Source organism: Schistocerca cancellata, chromosome 7 (genome assembly GCF_023864275.1).
Source record: "Schistocerca cancellata isolate TAMUIC-IGC-003103 chromosome 7, iqSchCanc2.1, whole genome shotgun sequence".
NCBI classification, from domain to species: domain Eukaryota; kingdom Metazoa; phylum Arthropoda; class Insecta; order Orthoptera; family Acrididae; genus Schistocerca; species Schistocerca cancellata.
This window is the reverse complement of record NC_064632.1, coordinates 358,831,656-358,850,880: the sequence shown is the minus strand read 5'-3', so window position 1 is coordinate 358,850,880 and position 19,225 is coordinate 358,831,656. Positions and strand designations below refer to the sequence as shown.

The 19,225-nt window shown below is 38.3% G+C and overlaps 1 protein-coding gene across 1 annotated transcript in view; it reads left to right on the top strand.

Annotated features, from left to right (window-relative positions):
• LOC126091873 (centrosomal protein of 89 kDa-like) overlaps positions 1-19,225 on the top strand; it is a 115,280-nt gene that overhangs the window by 86,350 nt on the left and 9,705 nt on the right. The window contains exons 8-9 of the mRNA XM_049907154.1: positions 7,678-7,845; positions 15,813-16,044. Coding sequence (XP_049763111.1) covers positions 7,678-7,845; positions 15,813-16,044 — 400 coding nt within the window. The remainder of the gene's footprint in view (positions 1-7,677; positions 7,846-15,812; positions 16,045-19,225) is intronic.

Here is a 19,225-nt window from a genome sequence, read left to right as displayed (position 1 = left end):
GGTCATGTGAGTGTGAGGCATGCCTGCTTGCTTGGGCGTGTGTGTGTGTGTGTGTGTGTGTGTGTGTGTGTGTGTGTGTGTGTGTGTGTGTTTCGTTGTGCCTATCTGCAACTCAGCGTGTCATGTTTACAGTGAACAGTTCCAATTCAGTCATCAGTTTGAAGGATGAAAAATACTAATTGCATTATTTCATTATATTTTGGAGTTTCAGTTTTCTTTACACTTGTGTAACAAGTGCAGCTTAACCTAATCTCATTATTTGCTATAGTATCAATTACTAAATCTTTTATAGTAAAACTTTTTTGTTTAAAAATATTTATTAATTTGATATTTCATTAACTATCATAAATAATATACATGTGTTTGAATTGTAAAATAAGAATTAAAAACCAGGTATTTTTGGTTAAATAAAACACAGCGCAGTGCCATATAATTATAACATAACACTGAATGATTTATCTTGGCAAAATAAATATAATCACTATTTTCAAATGTGGAGACTGCCTCAAAATAGTGAGAAATGTTTAATGTGTAAAGACTGTCTTTGCTTTTTTCATAAAGCAACATGCTAGGATGGAGATGTGGCTAGTCTGGCATTGTAGTAATTGTGCGTACTGCTTCATGATGGTGGATAAAGAGAAGCTGATGTTGAAACTCCAAGATGATTTGGCACTAGTACAGCTAGAAATAGAACATTTGAGAGCTGCAGTTGCAAAAAATTTGAAAGGTAGTCATGAAGTCTTAATTATTTCCCTGAAAAAATAATACTGTAAACATTGAAAGCCCCATACCCTAGTATCATAGTATACCACTAAAGAACCCAAAACCAAAGTACACAGGCCATTAATAAAGAGGAGTATTGATGATAATTGATTTTTGGCAACAGCTGCATTTCTACTGCTGCCAAAAACAAATTTTATTTTGACTCCTCAAGTAGTGTGCTGTGGTATCATGGTGTGAGGATTTTAATGTTTACCAGGACTGCAGGCACGTACCTGCAAACAAACAAGAAGTTAATAACTTAACTTTATTTTTTTAGGTGATAATTAAATCTTTGTGAATACACTTCATAAAATTAAGAATAGGGTAGACAGTGAGACAGTGATCACACATGCAAAATCAACCAAGACAGTTAAGAGATGTTATAAGCCTCCCAGCTGTAGTCTATATGTCCTAATAGTTTCAGTGCTCTGGAGACTGTTGTCAGACCAACTAAGGAAAGGAAAAAGTAGTAGCAGATGGTTAGAAAGACTGAGAAGTCCTTCTGCTAGTGAGATGTCATAGGACGGAACTGTTAGAACTATTACAGAACTATTGTAAAGGAGATTATGTAACTATTATTAGGGGGAGGGTGGGGGAGAGGGTGCAGGTTGGGAATAGTTAGGACTGTAACCTCAGCTAAGCAATTGTGGATGATCTCAGGTACATTGCTCATCACGCTAATATGAAGATTTTGTTATTGAACAATATGACAAATGCTAAATGAATCTGTGTGTGTGTGTGTGTGTGTGTGTGTGTGTGTGTGTTTGTTGCATCACATCTTATACAAATACACTACAGCCGGAATGGTCCACATCTAAATGTTTCTAGTAAGAGGTGATTTCCTGAACCAAGCAAGGTGGCATAATGGCAAAACACTGGAATCACATTCAGTAGGGTGGCAGTCCAATTTTCCATCTGCCCATCCAAGTTTAGGTTTCTGTGGTTCCTCTAAATCACAGCTTCCATGACGGTTCCTCTGGAAAGGACGCAGCCTTTTTGCTTACCTATCCCTCCCCAACGTGAGCTTGTGCTCCATCTCTAATGCCCTCAGGATCGTCAACTGGTCATTTACTCTAATCTTCCTTACTTTCTTATGTTCATTCCATACTTCCTTTTCCAGAAGCATTTAGTGTAAATCATAGTACTACATGTTCAGTCCCTATGATTCCAAATATTTTTAACTATCCCTTTTGTACAGTAAATGATTTCAGAAGACAGGTCTTTCCAGATTCACAACTTACGTAACAACGTGCAAAAGTGATTATGTCAGCGACTGATGAGAATGTGCCAGGCAGAGAATTTTCTAAGCCCGAGTCATTATCCCACATGTGAGCTGTAGTCTTAGTAGCAGCTCGCGTACTTGGCATTGCAATAGCAGCCGAGGTCATCAGTTGCACAGTGCATTGCCATTAATTATATAAATAGTATGTTTACAAAGAGAGAGATCAAGGAATGGGTTACAGGGTGATTATAAGACTACAAATTCATACACTTTTCTGACAGATCAAAGTAATTTATTGAAACTGTTGGCTCCTTGAGCCCTCGGTTCTAGATGTACACTTGCTATGCACTATGATACACAGTCATATCACCAACAAAATCAAATTTTGCATGAATTCTACAACCATGAATAAAGATTGTCAGGGTATCATCTCTTGACAGTTTGCACATACATATGTCTAGTACAAACAAACATAAGTTTATCAATAGAAAAGTTAGCAGACGTGTCTGTTCTTGTTGTGGCCCACAGTTGATTGGTCATAAATGACCTTTTGGCAGTAACATCTCAAGGTGCAAAATTCTCCAAACTTAGAAAATTTTCCACCTGGCAGTCTCTTATCAGTCGCTGGGGTAATCACATTTGTGCGTTACTATATAAATCGCGAATCTGGAAAGACAGCAGTCAATCGGGAAGATGCCTCGCCATCGTGTGCATCATGTGTATCGCTGGTGTCCTACCATTTACAAAACTGTTCTCGATTTTGAGACTAGTTATAATGTGAATGTGGACACTGCTAAAGTTATCGATGCTCTCCATGTTGCTGCTGTGTTTCGTGGTGCCACAAAGTGGCACAAATTAGAGGTAAAAGACAGTATCTTGGAGAACACAAAAATTAACAATAAAGACTTTGACTTATCAGAATGTAAAAGCATATTAAATGAGAAAGGTGAGCTCCTCATGTCACTACAGGAAATTAAAAAATCTAATGGTCATTCCACAGTTCTGATACGCATGACAGAATATAACTTGAAAGTCACAGATGCACCTCGACAGATGCAAGTTAGTATCACATTACCGAAACCGTAACATAAGGAGATCAGGAGTGGATACATACAAAAAAAAAAAAAAAATGGAATAAAACAAGAGTTCATATATGCAAATGAATTTTGCTTGAAACGGCTCATTGCGTGCTGTGATTCAGTAACTGATATGAATATATCCAAGACAACAGTTCTAACAGTGTAGGCTCTGAACAGAAACAATTTATATCTCATAAGCCATTTGGAGAGAATGCTAATAAAACTTTGTATAAATAAATAGGAAGTAATTGTATGTGGTGATTTCAATATCGATTTCATCCTGGATAGTACTCTTCAATGACACCTAGAGTTACTGATGTCCAGCTTAGGTTTGTATCTCATGGCAATGCTCCCAGCAGGAATAGGACCTAGCACAACAGCAATTGATAATTTATAAATGCAGCTATCTCATAAAATAGATGGAAGACCTGTAGTAAACCATTTCATAGAACATGATGGTCAAATGGTAACAATAAAGCATCTGTATCAATGAGTGTTAGTTAAAAAGGGAAAAAGGACAGACTTGTAAATACTCACTTGATCACACTATTCAGAGAAAATTTACTGAGTGAACAATGGGTAGAAGTTTACCAAAAGCATACAGAAAATTAGAAATTTAAATATTTTCTGAATGTATTTGTACAACACTAATAAACCAGTTTCTTGTTACAATGGGCAAGGGTAAGTTTGAGTCAAGGCTGAGAGGCTAATACAAAATATGTTGTAGCAGGGATAGAGAAATAATGAATACTATAAGGAGCACTACAATCAATCTCAAAATACTTCACAGTATCAACAGAAGATAAAAGTAGCTGTTTGTTGTAATCCAAAAGCTTTTTTTTTCTTTTTGAAACATTTCTTTAAAGTAATTTTCCTTTCAGTAATGATTTCTCTACTCTCAGTATTTTTCATAATAGTCATCAGGTGAAAGATACTCACATTTTCATTATATGATCATCCTAATGGATAAATGTATCAGACTTGAAAATAAATGCAAGTTATTTGTAGATTAACTTGAAATTTATTTTTTATTTTATTGTTCAACAGAATTAAAGTATTACTTCAACTGTGGGAACTCCAAGTTGGAACATTAACAATATTATGAAAAGGATAAAGTGCTACTCACCTTAAAGCTGACACATTGAGTTGCAGACAGGCACAATAAGCTTTTGGCCAAAGCAATAAGCAGCTTTGGCCAAAGCCTTCTTCAGAAAGTGAAAAACACATACACACAGAGGCGCCGACTTGAAAATATTTTTGGAGGGGGGCAAGAATCATTTTATTAGATACTACATTTGACAGATAACTGCGTTTCCATCTACATGTTCGACACTCCAAACCAGTCCTATTTGCAGATGACACCAGTGTATTGATTGATGGTGGAAATAGAAAGGCTCTTAGGCTGTATGCTGAAGTTACAAATGAAAAGATTTCAGAACAGTTTGTGAGGAATAAGCTACTGATTAACCCTTAAAAAAACCACCACTATACAATTCCACACACAGCAAAATTAAAAAATCCTTTAAAACCAAATATGTCTTTGGAAAACCAAAAAATTAAGTGTCACTGAAACAAAATTGCTTTGTTTACTTACAAGACAATCTGAAATCGAATTCCCACATCACATTCTTAAATTCTAAGCTATCTAAAATGACCTGTGCAATGAGAATTATATGGAACAACATAAGTGCTGAAAGAGAGAGGTGTATTATGCACGCATACTTTCCCTTTTGAGTTATGGCAACATATTCTTGGGAAATTCCCCTCACAGCATAATGACTTTCAAGAAACACAAAAAGATTGTGAGGATAATGAAAAATGCAAACAGCTGAAAATCATGCAAACTACGATTGGCTGGCGACTAGCCCCTACCCCTCGACTCGCTGAAACGTCAATCACAATGTCATTTCAGTCCGAGTCTAAGTCAGTAGTGGTACAAAACAAATACATAAATAAAGTTGAAGAAACATACCTTAATTTTTGATGGCAAATGTTCTCCTCCTCAGCTCATTCCTGCCTATGAACTCGTCACATATGGCATCAAGGTCGAGTTTCATCGATTCATCTCTATGGGAGTTGAGAAGGGCGACAGCATTAAGATAATCCTGCCTCATTATAGAACGAAGATACATTTTCACCCTCCGCAGACAAGGAAACGATCACTCAGCGGTGCAGGATGTTACCGCAATCGTCAACACTACACGTATGAATTTCACTAGTTCAGGCAGTAGGTCAAACAGGTGGTTTTCCTGTTTTAGGTATTTCACTATGTCATCCAACGGACTAATATTCGCAGAATCACTACTTTGGATAATCTCATGAAACATGCTTCAGTGGATAAGCAAGCGTTCTTTGTCTATATCTGATTCGTAGAAAGATAAAATATCGAATGAATGTTTGTTATTACCAAGAAGAAATTGTTCATTTTGATTTACAAACATGAATGATTGAGTTTTGAACCGTGATTCCAAGAAGCTGATGGATGTATCCATTGTTTCATAATACAATCTTCTATATTTGTTACATACTTCAGTGAATGTTTCTACAGATGAATTGATGGAGTCATCATATTTCTTAGGGACTTTTCTTCTACGGGGTAATTTTGGGGAATCAACATCCATATCTTGACATTTTGAAGTCACTTCACCCCAGAATGATTCAAAATTGTTTCTCATAAATTTAATAGAGGTTACAAGAGTGAAATCATCATTGGCCTCCTCTAAGTGTAGGGATTTCCTCTATAGTGCTATGTTTACAGTATCAATGTGACCAAACAGTTTTACCAAAAGTGATAACATGGAAAAGAAATCATATGTCTGCATATCAATCAAAAAGCCATTTGCTTTGGCCCCAGTGTCTGAATTGTCCATCTATACAGAACTTCAGGAATTTTTTCTAAATGTTTCAAGAAATGACAATTGAATATTCAGATCATTATTTGCATAGTTGATCATTATGACTGTATGCAACTGGATTATTTCTCATTTTAAATTCCTTAAATGTATTATCCCCATGAGAGGCAATAATATTGTATATAATTCTAGGAATCAGATATCGATATAAACTTCAAAGTAAAAAGTTGAGCTGTTGATAAACACAGTTGGCTGAGTGTAGGCTACTTGTAGAGATATGGAGGTGTCAAAGAGATAACTAAACATGCAAAAATGGAGACTATTGACATAATTAATTAATTAATAATGCAGGATATGGCAACAAGTTAAAAGACAATTTCTCGTAAACACGATGTTATAACGTCAAGTTGAACACATATATTTCCAAATGACACAACACGTGTAAGTCACTGAGCAAGTTGACAAAGCAAGACATGTGAACACGGTAACATTGTAATGAGCACTGAGTCCAAGTCTAACGGCCGCTGGCTGGCTGGCCGCTTAGGTGACGCGGCTGCTGCATGACTGGCAGACAGCGCCGCATGTAGACGAAGTGCGTAATTGCGTGGCGGCACTTTGAATGATTGGCAAGTCACAACACATGATCTTCTGTAATGAGTTATGTATCAGTGGACTTTTTGTCAAAGTATTTGCCATGGCAAGCTGTGTACCCCAGATATAAATGAAGAAAGTATCACTTGCATTTTTTGGTACATAAAACATACAAAATATCAAAATTAGCACAGTATGGGATAGGAGAAGGATCATTGTGTGGGAAATATGATGTGTGATTATTCCAAAGTTGCCAAAAGAACATCACTCAAAATAAAGCCAGAAGATTAGAAAAAGAAAGGGGCAAAAATATTGTTGTTTATCACTTGTACAACATTTCTTATTTCAGTATTTTAATGCTTCATATTCTCACAGATCTGTGGACCCAAAGTATTTTAGGTACTTTGTAGTTATTCTCTGCTGTTCTGTTATTTGTACATTAAAATTTAGTTAAATGTGCTAGAATGTAATAAACATGCCATTTTTATGAAGATTTACATTTTTTGTCTAAATTTTTTTTGCAGCATTTTACAAGTACATCATAAAAACATTTGATAAGAAAGTTCACAAAATGACGTTGTAGCTTCATAACTGTCTCTAGATTAAACTCGTTTAGGAAATTATTGAATTATTAACCAGCTGCTCTGAAGGAAAAAGAGAGGAACAACCAAAATAGCAGCAACAGTTGGACAGAAATTTGAAAATGGAAAAAAATAAAAAAGTCATTGTTGTATATTCACATTTTCAATTTTCCTAAGTCACACAAAATTTTGTTTGTACACATTTTGTAATACAAAGTAATCTGTAATTTTCTTGTTATGTTATTGTCATACTGTGTGAAGAAATATTTAAAATAAAATTTTACAAAATGTGAAGTCATTGGACTACAACTCATCTTAGAAGTCGATGAGAAAAGTACATTATACTATAACTCACTTTCAAGGGGCAGCTGATTGGTAGTGTTGATATAAGATTATTAATGCTTCTCAAAATTTATGTTTCAGTGATTTAAAAGCATTGACCTACTAAATTAATCAGATAAAACTGCTTGCACTCAAATGATATTGTGTCAATTTATTGAATAAAACCAGTGAACCAGAAATGCGAGAACAGAGAGAACATCGGGTGCAGGTTATGCTTGACACAATTCTGTTTGCATTTTAACACTCAGGTTGTTTGAAGACCTACGTGCGAGGTATGAGACTGACCGCCAGCTTCTTAATTCAAGAGTTCGTGAATTACAGCAGCAGATAGGGCATATGGAAGGACAAATTGCTCAAGGCCAAGCAGAGAAGGCACGATTGCAGACTCAGGTTACAACAGCAGAGGCCTCCATCAGGTATGTAATGTGTTACTAATCTTAACCTCTCAGTGTAGGTAGTACTTTTCGCATTCTATTTTCCTGCATGTTTCATGCCCTGCAAATCGGTCTAGTGTCACTTTCTTTTACATGTCATATGAAATGGATAGTTTGTGAACAACTTTAGTGTATTTATCTTATGTGCTAATTGATTATAAACTATTATTATATATTCATGGTAGAACATAAATTTCAAACAATTCATTGAGTAATGATAAATGCATGTAACACACAAAAACAGGACCCATTTGTTTTAAATGATTACATCTTTTGTTAAGCAACTGTGGAACATGCGCTACATATGCTTTGACTTAGTATTTACATTAGTATGAAGTGATCGTCCTTTAAAAATAACAATAACCAGAATGAAAAATACTACTATCATAGTGCAAAAAGGTGAATATGTCATGGGCAGAGTTAGGGATGTAAAAGAAGGGAACTAGCCTTTTGACTTATCTGGCAGCTTCATTTTGACACATTCATATTTTTTTTTACTTGTCAGTATTTATAACTATGTCCTGTAATATAATGCATTGTATCAAGCAAAGTAACACTATACATAATGTCATCCCCAAGGGAACAAAACCACCCCCAGAAATTTTATTCTCCAGAAAATTTTTTAGCTACTGCATGTTCAGCCATTGATATTATATATTGTTTACTAAGGCTGGTCCTCCCCTCATGAACCATGGACCTTGCCATTGGTGGGGAGGCTTGCGTGCCTCAACGATACAGATAGCCGTACCGTAGGTTCAACCACAACGGAGGGGTATCTGTTGAGAGGCCAGACAAACGTGTGGTTCCTGAAGAGGGGCAGCAGCCTTTTCAGTAGTTTCAGGGGCAACAGTCTGGATGATTGACTGATCTGGCCTTGTAACAATAACCAAAACGGCCTTGCTGTTGTGGTACTGTGAACGGCTGAAAGCAAGGGGAAACTACAGCCGTAATTTTTCCCGAGGGCATGCAGCTTTACTGTATGGTAATATGATGATGGCATCCTCTTGGGTAAAATATTCCGGAGGTAAAATAGTCCCCCATTCGGATCTCCGGACGGGAACTACTTAAGAGGACGTCGTTATCAGGAGAAAGAAAACTGGTGTTCTACGGTTCAGAGCATGGAATGTCAGATCCCTTAATCGGGCAGGTAGGTTAGAAAATTTAAAAAGGGAAATGGATAGGTTAAAGTTAAATATAGTGGGAATTAGTGAAGTTCGGTGGCAGGAGGACAAGACTTCTGGTCAGGTGAATACAGGGTTCTAAATACAAAAATAAAATATGGGTAATGCAGGAGTAGGTTTAATAATGAATAAAAAAAATAGGCGTGCGGGTAAGCTACTACAAACAGCATAGTGAACGCATTATAGTGGCCAAGATAGACACGAAGCCCATGCCTACTAAAGTAGCACAAGTTTATATGCCAACTAGCTCTGCAGATGACGAAGAAATTGAAGAAATGTATGATGAGATAAAAGAAATTATTCAGGTAGTGAAATTTAATAGTCATGGGTGATTGGAATTCGACAGTAGGAAAAGGGAGAGAAGGAAACATAGTAGGTGAATATGGATTGGGGCTAAGAAATGAAAGAGGAATCTGTCTGGTAGAATTTTGCACAGAGCGTAACTTAATAATAGCTAACACTTGGTTAAAGAATCATAAAAGAAGGTTGTATACATGGAAGAATCCTGGAGATACTAGAAGGTATCAGATAGATTGTATAATGGTAAGACAGAGATTTAGGAACCAGGTTTTAAATTATAGGACATTTCCAGGGGCAGATGTGGACTCTGACCACAATCTGTTGGTTATGAACTGTAGGAATTGCAAAAAGGTGGGAATTTAAGGAGATGGGACCTGGATAAACTGAGTAAACCAGAGGTTGTACAGAGTTTCAGGGACAGCATAAGGGAACAATTGACAGGAATGGGGGAAAGAAATACAGTAGAAGACGAATGGGTAGCTCTGAGGGATGAAGTAGTGAAGGCAGCAGAGGATCAAGTAGGTAAAAAGACTAGGGCTAGTAGAAATCCTTGGGTAGCAGAAGAAATATTGAATTTAATTGATCAAAGGAGAAAATATAAAAATGCAGTAAATGAAGCAGGCAAAAAGGAATACAAACGTCTCAAAAATGAGATCGACAGGAAGTGCAAAATGGCTAAGCAGGGATGGCTAGAGGACAAATGTATGGATGTAGAGGCTTATCTCACTAGGGGTAAGATAGATACAGCCTACAGGAAAATTAAAGAAACCTTTGGAGAAAAGAGAGACACTTGTATGAATATCAAGAGCTCAGATGGAAACCCAGTTCTAAGCAAAGAGGGGAAAGCAGAAAGGTGGAAGGAGTGTATAGAGGGTCTGTACAAGGGCGATGTACTTGAGGACAATATTAAGGAAATGGAAGAGGATGTAGATGAAGATGAAATGGGAGATACGATACTGCGTGAAGAGTTTGACAGAGCACTGAAAGACCTGAGTCGAAACAAGGCCCCGGGAGTAGACAACATTCCATTAGAATTACTGACGGCCTTGGGAGAGCCAGTCCTGACAAAACTCTACCATCTAATGAGCAAGATGTACGAGACAGGTGAAATACCCTCAGACTTCAAGAAAAATATAATAATTCCGATCCCAAAGAAAGCAGGTGTTGGCAGATGTGAAAATTACCGAACTATCAGTTTAATAAGTCACAGCTGCAAAATACTAATGTGAATTATTTACAGACGAATGGAAAAACTGGTAGAAGCCAACCTCGGAGAAGATCAGTTTGGATTCCGTAGAAATGTTGGAACAGGTGAGGCAATACTGACCTTACGACTTATCTTAGAAGAAAGATTACGGAAAGGCAAACCTACATTTCTAGCATTTATAGACTTAGAGAAAGCTTTTGACAATGCTGACTGGAATACTCTCTTTCAAATTCTGAAGGTGGCAGGGGTAAAATACAGGGAGCGAAAGGCTATTTACGATTTGTACAGAAACCAGATGGCAGTTATAAGAGTCGAGGGGCATGAAAGGGAAGCAGTGGTTGGGAAGGGAGTGAGACAAGTTTGTAGCCTCTCGCCGATGTGATTCAATCTTTATATTGAGCAAGCAGTAAAGGAAGCAAAAGAAAAATTTGGAGTAGGTATTAAAATCCATGGAGAAGAAATAAAAACTTTGAGGTTCGCCGACGACATTGTAATTCTGTCAGAGACAGCAATGGACTTGGAAGAGCAGTTGAACGGAATGGATGGCGTCTTGAAAGGAGGATATAAGATGAACATCAACAAAAGCAAAATGAGGATAATGGAATGTAGTCGAATTAAGTCAGGTGATGCTGAGGGAATTAGATTAGGAAATGAGACACTTAAAGTAGTAAAGGAATTTTGCTATTTGGGGAGCAAAATAACTGATGATGGTCGAAGTAGAGAGGATATAAAATGTAGACTGGCAATGGCAAGGAAAGCGTTTCTGAATAAGAGAAACTAGTTAACATAGAGTATAGATTTAAGTGTCAGGAAGTCGTTTCTGGAAGTATTTGTATGGAGTGTAGCCATGTATGGAAGTGAAACATGGACGATAAATAGTTTGGACAAGAAGAGAATAGAAGCTTTCGAAATGTGGTGCTACAGAAGAATGTTGAAGATTAGGTGGGTAGATCACGTAACTAATGAGGAGGTATTGAATAGGATTGGGAAGAAGAGAAGTTTGTGGCACAACTTGACTAGAAGAAGGGATCGGTTGGTCCTGAGGCATCAAGAGATCACAAATTTAGCATTGGAGGGCAGCGTGGAGGGTAAAAATCGTAGAGGAAGACCAAGAGATGAATACACTAAGCAGATTCAGAAGGATGTAGGTTGCAGTAGGTTCTGGGAGATGAAGGAGCTTGCACAGGATAGATTAGCATGGAGAGCTGCATCAAACCAGTCTCAGGACTGAAGACCACAACAACAACAACAACAACGTTGGTGGAATTTCTGGATTTTGGGCACAGGATCAAGGACTGTAGCCTATAAATTGCAAGACACAGGTGTGCCGACATCTTGCAGCTAAAAGAGCTTGTGTATATTTTTCCCATGTCCACCTTTCAGCTTTCCTTCCTTTGCATAGTACTGGCTTACCATATGAGCCCTTGATATGTGCACAGCCACTTCTCTTTTCTCCAAAGCTCTCTGTTTTCTCTGTAGGTAGTATCTGTCTTTCCCCTAGTTGGGCATACTTCTACATCCTTGTATTTTTCCTCTAACCATTCATGCCTATCAAATTTACACTTCCTGTTTATCACATTTTTAGACCCAGTGACATACACCTCCCCCACTGCCAGCAGTAGTCTTTCCATTTAGTTTCGTGGGAGATCATGTTGTTTCATAATGATCTGTTTTGGTTAAGATGCTATCTTAGAGAAATTGTGTCACTGCAGGCATTTTCTTCATTATCTGATGGTGATGAGATAGTCATCTTTTGTTTTCAGGACACAATATGGGTTGGGTGCATTATATAGGTTGTATTTCAAGTTACTAGTATGCCATATTCTGGATTGTAACTTTACCCTGAATACCTGGATGAGTTCTTAATATAAATACCACCGTCCACATTCTTTATTTGTATTATTGAAGACACACACATTTTATTACTGTAGAAAAATTTACTGGTGAATCTCTGGCATTTGCTTGATGATGATGTCACTTTCCTGGAGCAAAGCACATAATCTGGTGACATCATTCCAAAGTAAAGAGAAATATTAAAATCTGAAAGATAGGGAAGGAAGGTATAGACATAAATAAGTAAATAAAACAGTGGAAAATCCTGTTTCATATTCTTATAGATGGGTAATTGTAGACATACATATTTATAAAAAGTTATTATGGCACCTGTACTCCCTTTTGTCTGCTCAGTTTGCTGCATTTTTATATTTTCTGCTCTCATCAGTTAAATTCTATATTTCATGTATTATCCAAAGAATTCTACACCACCTCGTCTTTTTGCCTATTTTATCCTCTACCGCCTTCATTACTTCATCTCTCAGTGTTATTCATTTGTTTCTTATTGTATTCCTGTCCCCTTTTTCAGTCAATCATTACGCAATGCTATCTTTGAGACTTGCAAAATGTGTAGTGATTTGACTGGGAATACTAGGTGCAGTCTGAAAAAGCTGTTAGTGTTTCTGTGCAAGTACGAGGGTGGTTTGAAAAGTTCTCGGAATCACCACAAGAGGTCAACGCTAGCATTCATTGGACTGTTGCCTGTAAACGCATACTTCATCAGTGCTCTTGGGAAAGAGCTGTGGCGGTGACATGGCTCTGTTGATCCCGTATAGTGATTTGCGAAGATGGAAAAAATCGAGATTCAAGCAGTGATTAAGTACTTCATAAAGAAAGGTATGAAAGCAAAAGACATTCATGCCAATTTCTCAAATACACTGGGCACTCTGTTCCTTCATATTCAACTATTGCCAAGTGAACAAATGAATTTAAATTTGGTTGAGAGAGCTTAGACGATGATCCGCGCAGTAGTTGACCAAGACATGACTACTCCAGAAATCATTGCAAAAGTGCACAAAACCGTCATGGAAGATTGGTGATTGAAGGTGCAAAAAATTGCTTACGCTTGCCAGATGTCATCTGAAAGGGTATATCACATTTTAACCAAAGAATTAGAAATGAAAAAATTATCTGCAAGATGGGTGCCACGACTCTTGAAGCGCACCTGCACATGTGTGCCGCCACCATGGCAAAATTACATGAACTAAGGTATGAATTGTCACCACGCCCACCTTATTCACCTGATATGGCTCCGTCAGACTTCCATCCCAAAGTGAAAGTTTTTCTTGGTGGACGAAGATCCATTTCAAACAAAAAATGTTGAAACTTCCTGGCAGATTAAAACTGTGTGCTGGACCGAGACTCGAACTCGGGACCTTTGCCTTTCGCGGGCAAGTGCTCAACCGACTGAGCTACCCAAGTACGACTCACGCCCCGTTCTCTCAGCTTTACTTCTGCCAGTACCTCGTCTCCTACCTTCCAAACTTTACAAAAGCTCTCCTGCGAACCTTGCAGAACTAGCACTCCTGAAAGAAAGGATATTGCGGAGACATGGCTTAGCCATAGCCTGGGGGATGTTTCTAGAATGAGATGCATAATTTCAGTCTGTGACTCTGGCTTGATGTATCCTTCTGTCGTACCAATTAATATTCTGAGGCAGAATTTGTCAAACTGTTGTTGTTATTATATATAAAAACAAAGATGATGAGACTTACCAAACAAAAGCGCTGGCAGGTCGATAGACACACAAACAAACACAAACATACACACAAAATTCGAGCTTTCGCAACCCCCGGTTGCTTCGTCAGGAAAGAGGGAAGGAGAGGGAAAGATGAAAGGATGTGGGTTTTAAGGGAGAGGGTAAGGAGTCATTCCAATCCCGGGAGTGGAAAGACTTACCTTAGGGGGGAAAAAAGGACAGGTATACACTCACGCACACACACACATATCCATCCACACATATACAGACACAAGCAGACATATTTAAAGGCAAAGAGTTTGGGCAGAGATGTCAGTCGAGGCGGAAGTGCAGAGGCGAAGATGTTGTTGAATGACAGGTGAGGTATGAGTGGAGGCAACTTGAAATTAGCAGAGATTGAGGCCTGGTGGATAACGGGAAGAGAGGATATATTGAAGGGCAAGTTCCCATCTCAGGAGTTCGGATAGGTTGGTGTTAGGGGGAAGTATCCAGATAACCCAGACGGTGTAACACTGTGCCAAGATGTGCTGGCCGTGCACCAAGGCATGTTTAGCTACAGGGTGATCCTCATTACCAACAAACACTGTCTGCCTGTGTCCATTCATGCGAATGGACAGTTTGTTGCTGGTCATTCCCACATAGAAAGCGTCACAGTGTAGGCAGGTCAGTTGGTAAATTATGTGGGTGCTTTCACACGTGGCTCTGCCTTTGATCGTGTACACCTTCCGGGTTACAGGACTGGAGTAGGTGGTGGTGGGAGGGTGCATGGGACAGGTTTTACACCGGGGCGGTTACAAGTGTAGGAGCCAGAGGGTAGGGAAGGTGGTTTGGGGATTTCATAGGGATGAACCAAGAGGTTACGAAGGTTAGGTGGACGGCAGAAAGACACTCTTGGTGGCGTGGGGAGGATTTCATGAAGGATGGAACTCATTTCGGGGCAGGATTTGAGGAAGTTGTATCCCTGCTGGAGAGCCACATTCATAGTCTGATCCAGTCCCGGGAAGTATCCTGTCACAAGTGGGGCACTTTTGGGGTTCTTCTGTGAGAGGTTCTGGGTTTGAGGGGATGAGGAAGTGGCTCTGGTTATTTGCTTCTGTACCAGGTCAGGAGGGTAGTTGCGGGATGCGAAAGCTGTTTTCAGGTTGTTGGTGTAATGGTTCAGGGATTCAGGACTGGAGCAGATTCGTTTGCCGTGAAGGCCTAGGCTGTAGGGAAGGGACTGTTTGATATGGAATGGGTGGCAGCTGTCATAATGGAGGTACTGTTGCTTGTTGGTGGGTTTGATGTGGACGGATGTGTGAAGCTGGCCATTGGACAGATGGAGGTCAACGTCAAGGAAAGTGGCATGGGATTTTGAGTAGGACCAGGTGAATCTGATGGAACCAAAGGAGTTGAGGTTGGAGAGGAAATTCTGGAGTTCTTCTTCACTGTGAGTCCAGATCATGAAGATGTCATCAATAAATCTGTACCAAACTTTGGGTTGGCAGGCTTGGGTAACCAAGAAGGCTTCCTCTAAGCGACCCATAAATAGGTTGGCATACGAGGGGGCCCTCCTGGTACCCTTTAATTGTTGGTATTCGGTGTATCAAAAATGTATTTATAAATATAGGGACTGTTTTTCATTTTAGTTCTCTTCTCATTAAAGAGGTATTAACAAGATTGCGATTTGTTTTTCACTGGGTGTGATGTATTGAAATTAAGGAAGAACATCAATTGTACCATTTATCAGGAAAATAGAAACCCAGTTAGCAGAAGCACAAGCTGAGTTGGTCACTACCCAGGCAGCACGCGATGCAGCCAGGCGGCAGCTTAATAAAGCCATGAAGTTTGCTGAGGAATTGGTTGCAGAGCAAGAGTCACTGATGCGGCAGCTGCAGCGCAAGCAACAGGAGACTCGCTCAATGGCTGAAATTGGTTCCACCATTGTCAGCCGTATGGGATCACTTAAAGATAAGCTTGAGGTATGTGTGAATTTATTGGTGCTCAAATAAAAGAATTTGAATTTCTGCAGTATTTATTTTCTGTTCAAACATGATGAATAATATTTCAAATTAAACTAGGATTAGAGTTCTCCATTTAGACAAATCTGCCAATAGCTGGAATGGTAGTTCCTCACTTCAAAAGCTTTCCTGTCAGTCCATGTTTACTTGTCAGTTGGCTTTCTCAAACATGTGTACATAATGCATTTTAATTGCTTCTTATTTTACATTTGATGAACATTTTCCTTAGAATTTCATATCAGCACTTGTATTCCAAATTCATTTCTTGATATTTCTATGAAATTTCTACTGTGGTTCAACCATTTGTCAGCCACTTGACATTATTTTCATTATTACTGTTACCATTATTTTCTTAAAAGAATCATTTTTTGTTGCTCTAGCAAAAATTCTTATAAACAAAAGAAGTTTTATTTGCGTTTCATCGTTATCTCTTCATCTAATCCAGTATTTTTTTCATTTTTTAGTTATTAATTTCTACAAGATATTCCTTCAGCTATGGCTGTACCAAGATTCTGATGTCACAAGGGTAGAGAGGGGGGGAGGGGGGTCCAGAAAAATGTAAACCCTCATTGATAGTTAATGTCTTTGGAACAAAATGACGTATTATTGCAATTTTATGTGGTAACACAGTCCATTGTTTTCCCAACAGATCATGGTGCGTGTTTTCCAGCAGATGACAGTGCAGCAATGAATCAAGTAAGATTGATGAATCAAGTAAGATTGTTATTTGAGAAACACAAGACCATGTTGAAGTGGTACTGGAAGTATGAAAACATAATGGAGGTACAATGGCAGTGGCATAATGTGTACAAAACTCAGCCACGAAATCGTACAGCAATTTATCATATTTGGGACAAATTTGAAGTCAACAGTACTGTTCAGGCTGACCAAAAACATCAACAAGCCAGCTTCCAAAGCTGCTTTGTTGCAACATTTCACTAGATCATCTCAAAAATCTGTGAAGCAGGGTGCACAAGAAAGTGGGGTAAGCCAATCAAGTGTACAACAAATTCTGAAGGATGCTTAGTGCAAAGTCTAAATTCCAAGATCACTGCTCGCTTTGATCAAGGACAACCTGGATCAAAGTGTGGAGTACTAAGAGTGGTTTGAAGGCCTGCTTTGTGAGGATGAACAGTTTTGCAGGGGGATCTGACAAGGCACAATTCAAACTAAACAGTACTGTAAACTGCCACAACTGCATGTACTGTGCTCCTAAAAATCCTCGCATTCATGTCGGCAAACAAGTGAATCTACCAGATGTTAATGGGTGTGGTCTCTCATCACTCAGTTTGTTTGGCCCTTTCTTCTTTGAAGGTACCATAACTGGTGAAGTGTATTGTTATATGCAACAAACATTGATTTTACCTGCCATCTGAAATGTGTTTTGAAATAAAGGATTTTACCAACAACAAGATGGTGCTCTGGCTCACTTCCACAAAGATGTCAGAGTGTACTTGGATGAAATCTACCTGGACAGTGGGCTGTTGAGGACTATCTCCAGACCTCAAACCTCTGTGGGGGATGTTGAAAAATGAAGTTTATCAACAGAAGCCAGCTACACTGAATGAGCTACAAGAAACCATGAAGGCATCCTGTTGTGGCTATCACACTTGCAACACTGACACAACCGTAGTTCGGTCAACAATTCAAGAGCATCAATGGTGCTTGGCTTCTAATGTGAGTCACTTTGAACACATAAAATAACTTTCTCCCCATGCAAGAATTGTAATGGTATGTCATTTTGTTCCATTAATATTGACTATCAAAGAGTGTCTACATTTTTGTGGACCCGTCTGTATTTTATTATCAAATGTAACTGCTAATCAACAAATACTGAATCATAATTTTTAATAAGAATAATATATTTTTACTTTTAATTTCTTATTGCACCTGAAAATAAATTAAAATTTGATATAGAAATGCAAAATGCCTTATTAAAAAGATGTGTAAAATATTTGTATATAAGGACCCGCCCAGATGCCTGCGCACGTTAGCATAATGCTTCCAGTATTTGGGGAGGCATGCCAGCCCCAAATCAGCTCCACTCAGTGGACTAACGTCTAGTGCTGGTGTGCCAGACAGCCTGGGTGTGGCTTTTAGGCAGTTTCCCACTTTTGACTAGGTGAAATCTGTGCTGGTACCCATGTTTGCATCAGTTACTGATTGCAAACATTCAGAAAATGTTAGCACACTTTCATATGAGATAATGCTGGGCAGAGATTGTTGGGGTACATAAATTTCATCCTAGGGGAAAGGCTGTGGTGATAGGAAGGGCATCTGGCAACCTCTACCACTAAAGTTGCCAAAACTGAAAATTAACAAGCCGATCCCATGAAGATACAGGATTATGGCAAGGAAAACAAAGAAAAATTATGTAAAAAATATATAGTGTTCAATCTCTAGAAATAAGAACGTATTTTATTTCCTATTTGATGTTTCACTATTTTGTGCCAAATTTGAATTTATCATTGAATACATTGTCATGTTATTACTAATTGAAAATAAAAAGTTACTTTTTGTTAAAGGTTGTGATTCAGTATGTGTTGATTAGCATTTTAATTTAATAGTAAATGTCGAACCAAAATAAAGGCAAAATAAAAAAGTTGCTGCTAGTAGGAATTGAAGTAGCAACCTCGTGATTATGAGACTAGAATGTGTGCACACAACTACTGGTTAGAAAGTTCAAAATGTGTGCTTAACAGCACTAGAAAATATGCAAAGGTGGTTTTTTCAGTGTTTTTTGAGAAGCATATTGTACTGCTTTAGTGCTTTCAGGCACTGACCTTCAAATCCTCCAAGTATGAAGAAAATCAAAGAGATCATCTTGCTAATCTTCAATTCCTTTGATAACTGGTCAAGTCAATTGCCCAGTTGTTTTCATACTCTGACCACAATATTAGCCACACTATTCTTACAACAACAAAAATTTACAAATTAAAACTGCAGTTAGCGGCAGATGTAGATATAAATGAAAAATGACGGATTTCTTAATTTTTGCTTGAATAATAACCTCTCCTACTGATTGATGGAACCTGTGGTTCCAAAACTATATGTTATTACCATTTAAATAATGGAAGGACTGAAAATAGAAACTCTTCATATGTTTGAGACATTAACTGTTCAGTAGGCTCACATACAAGAC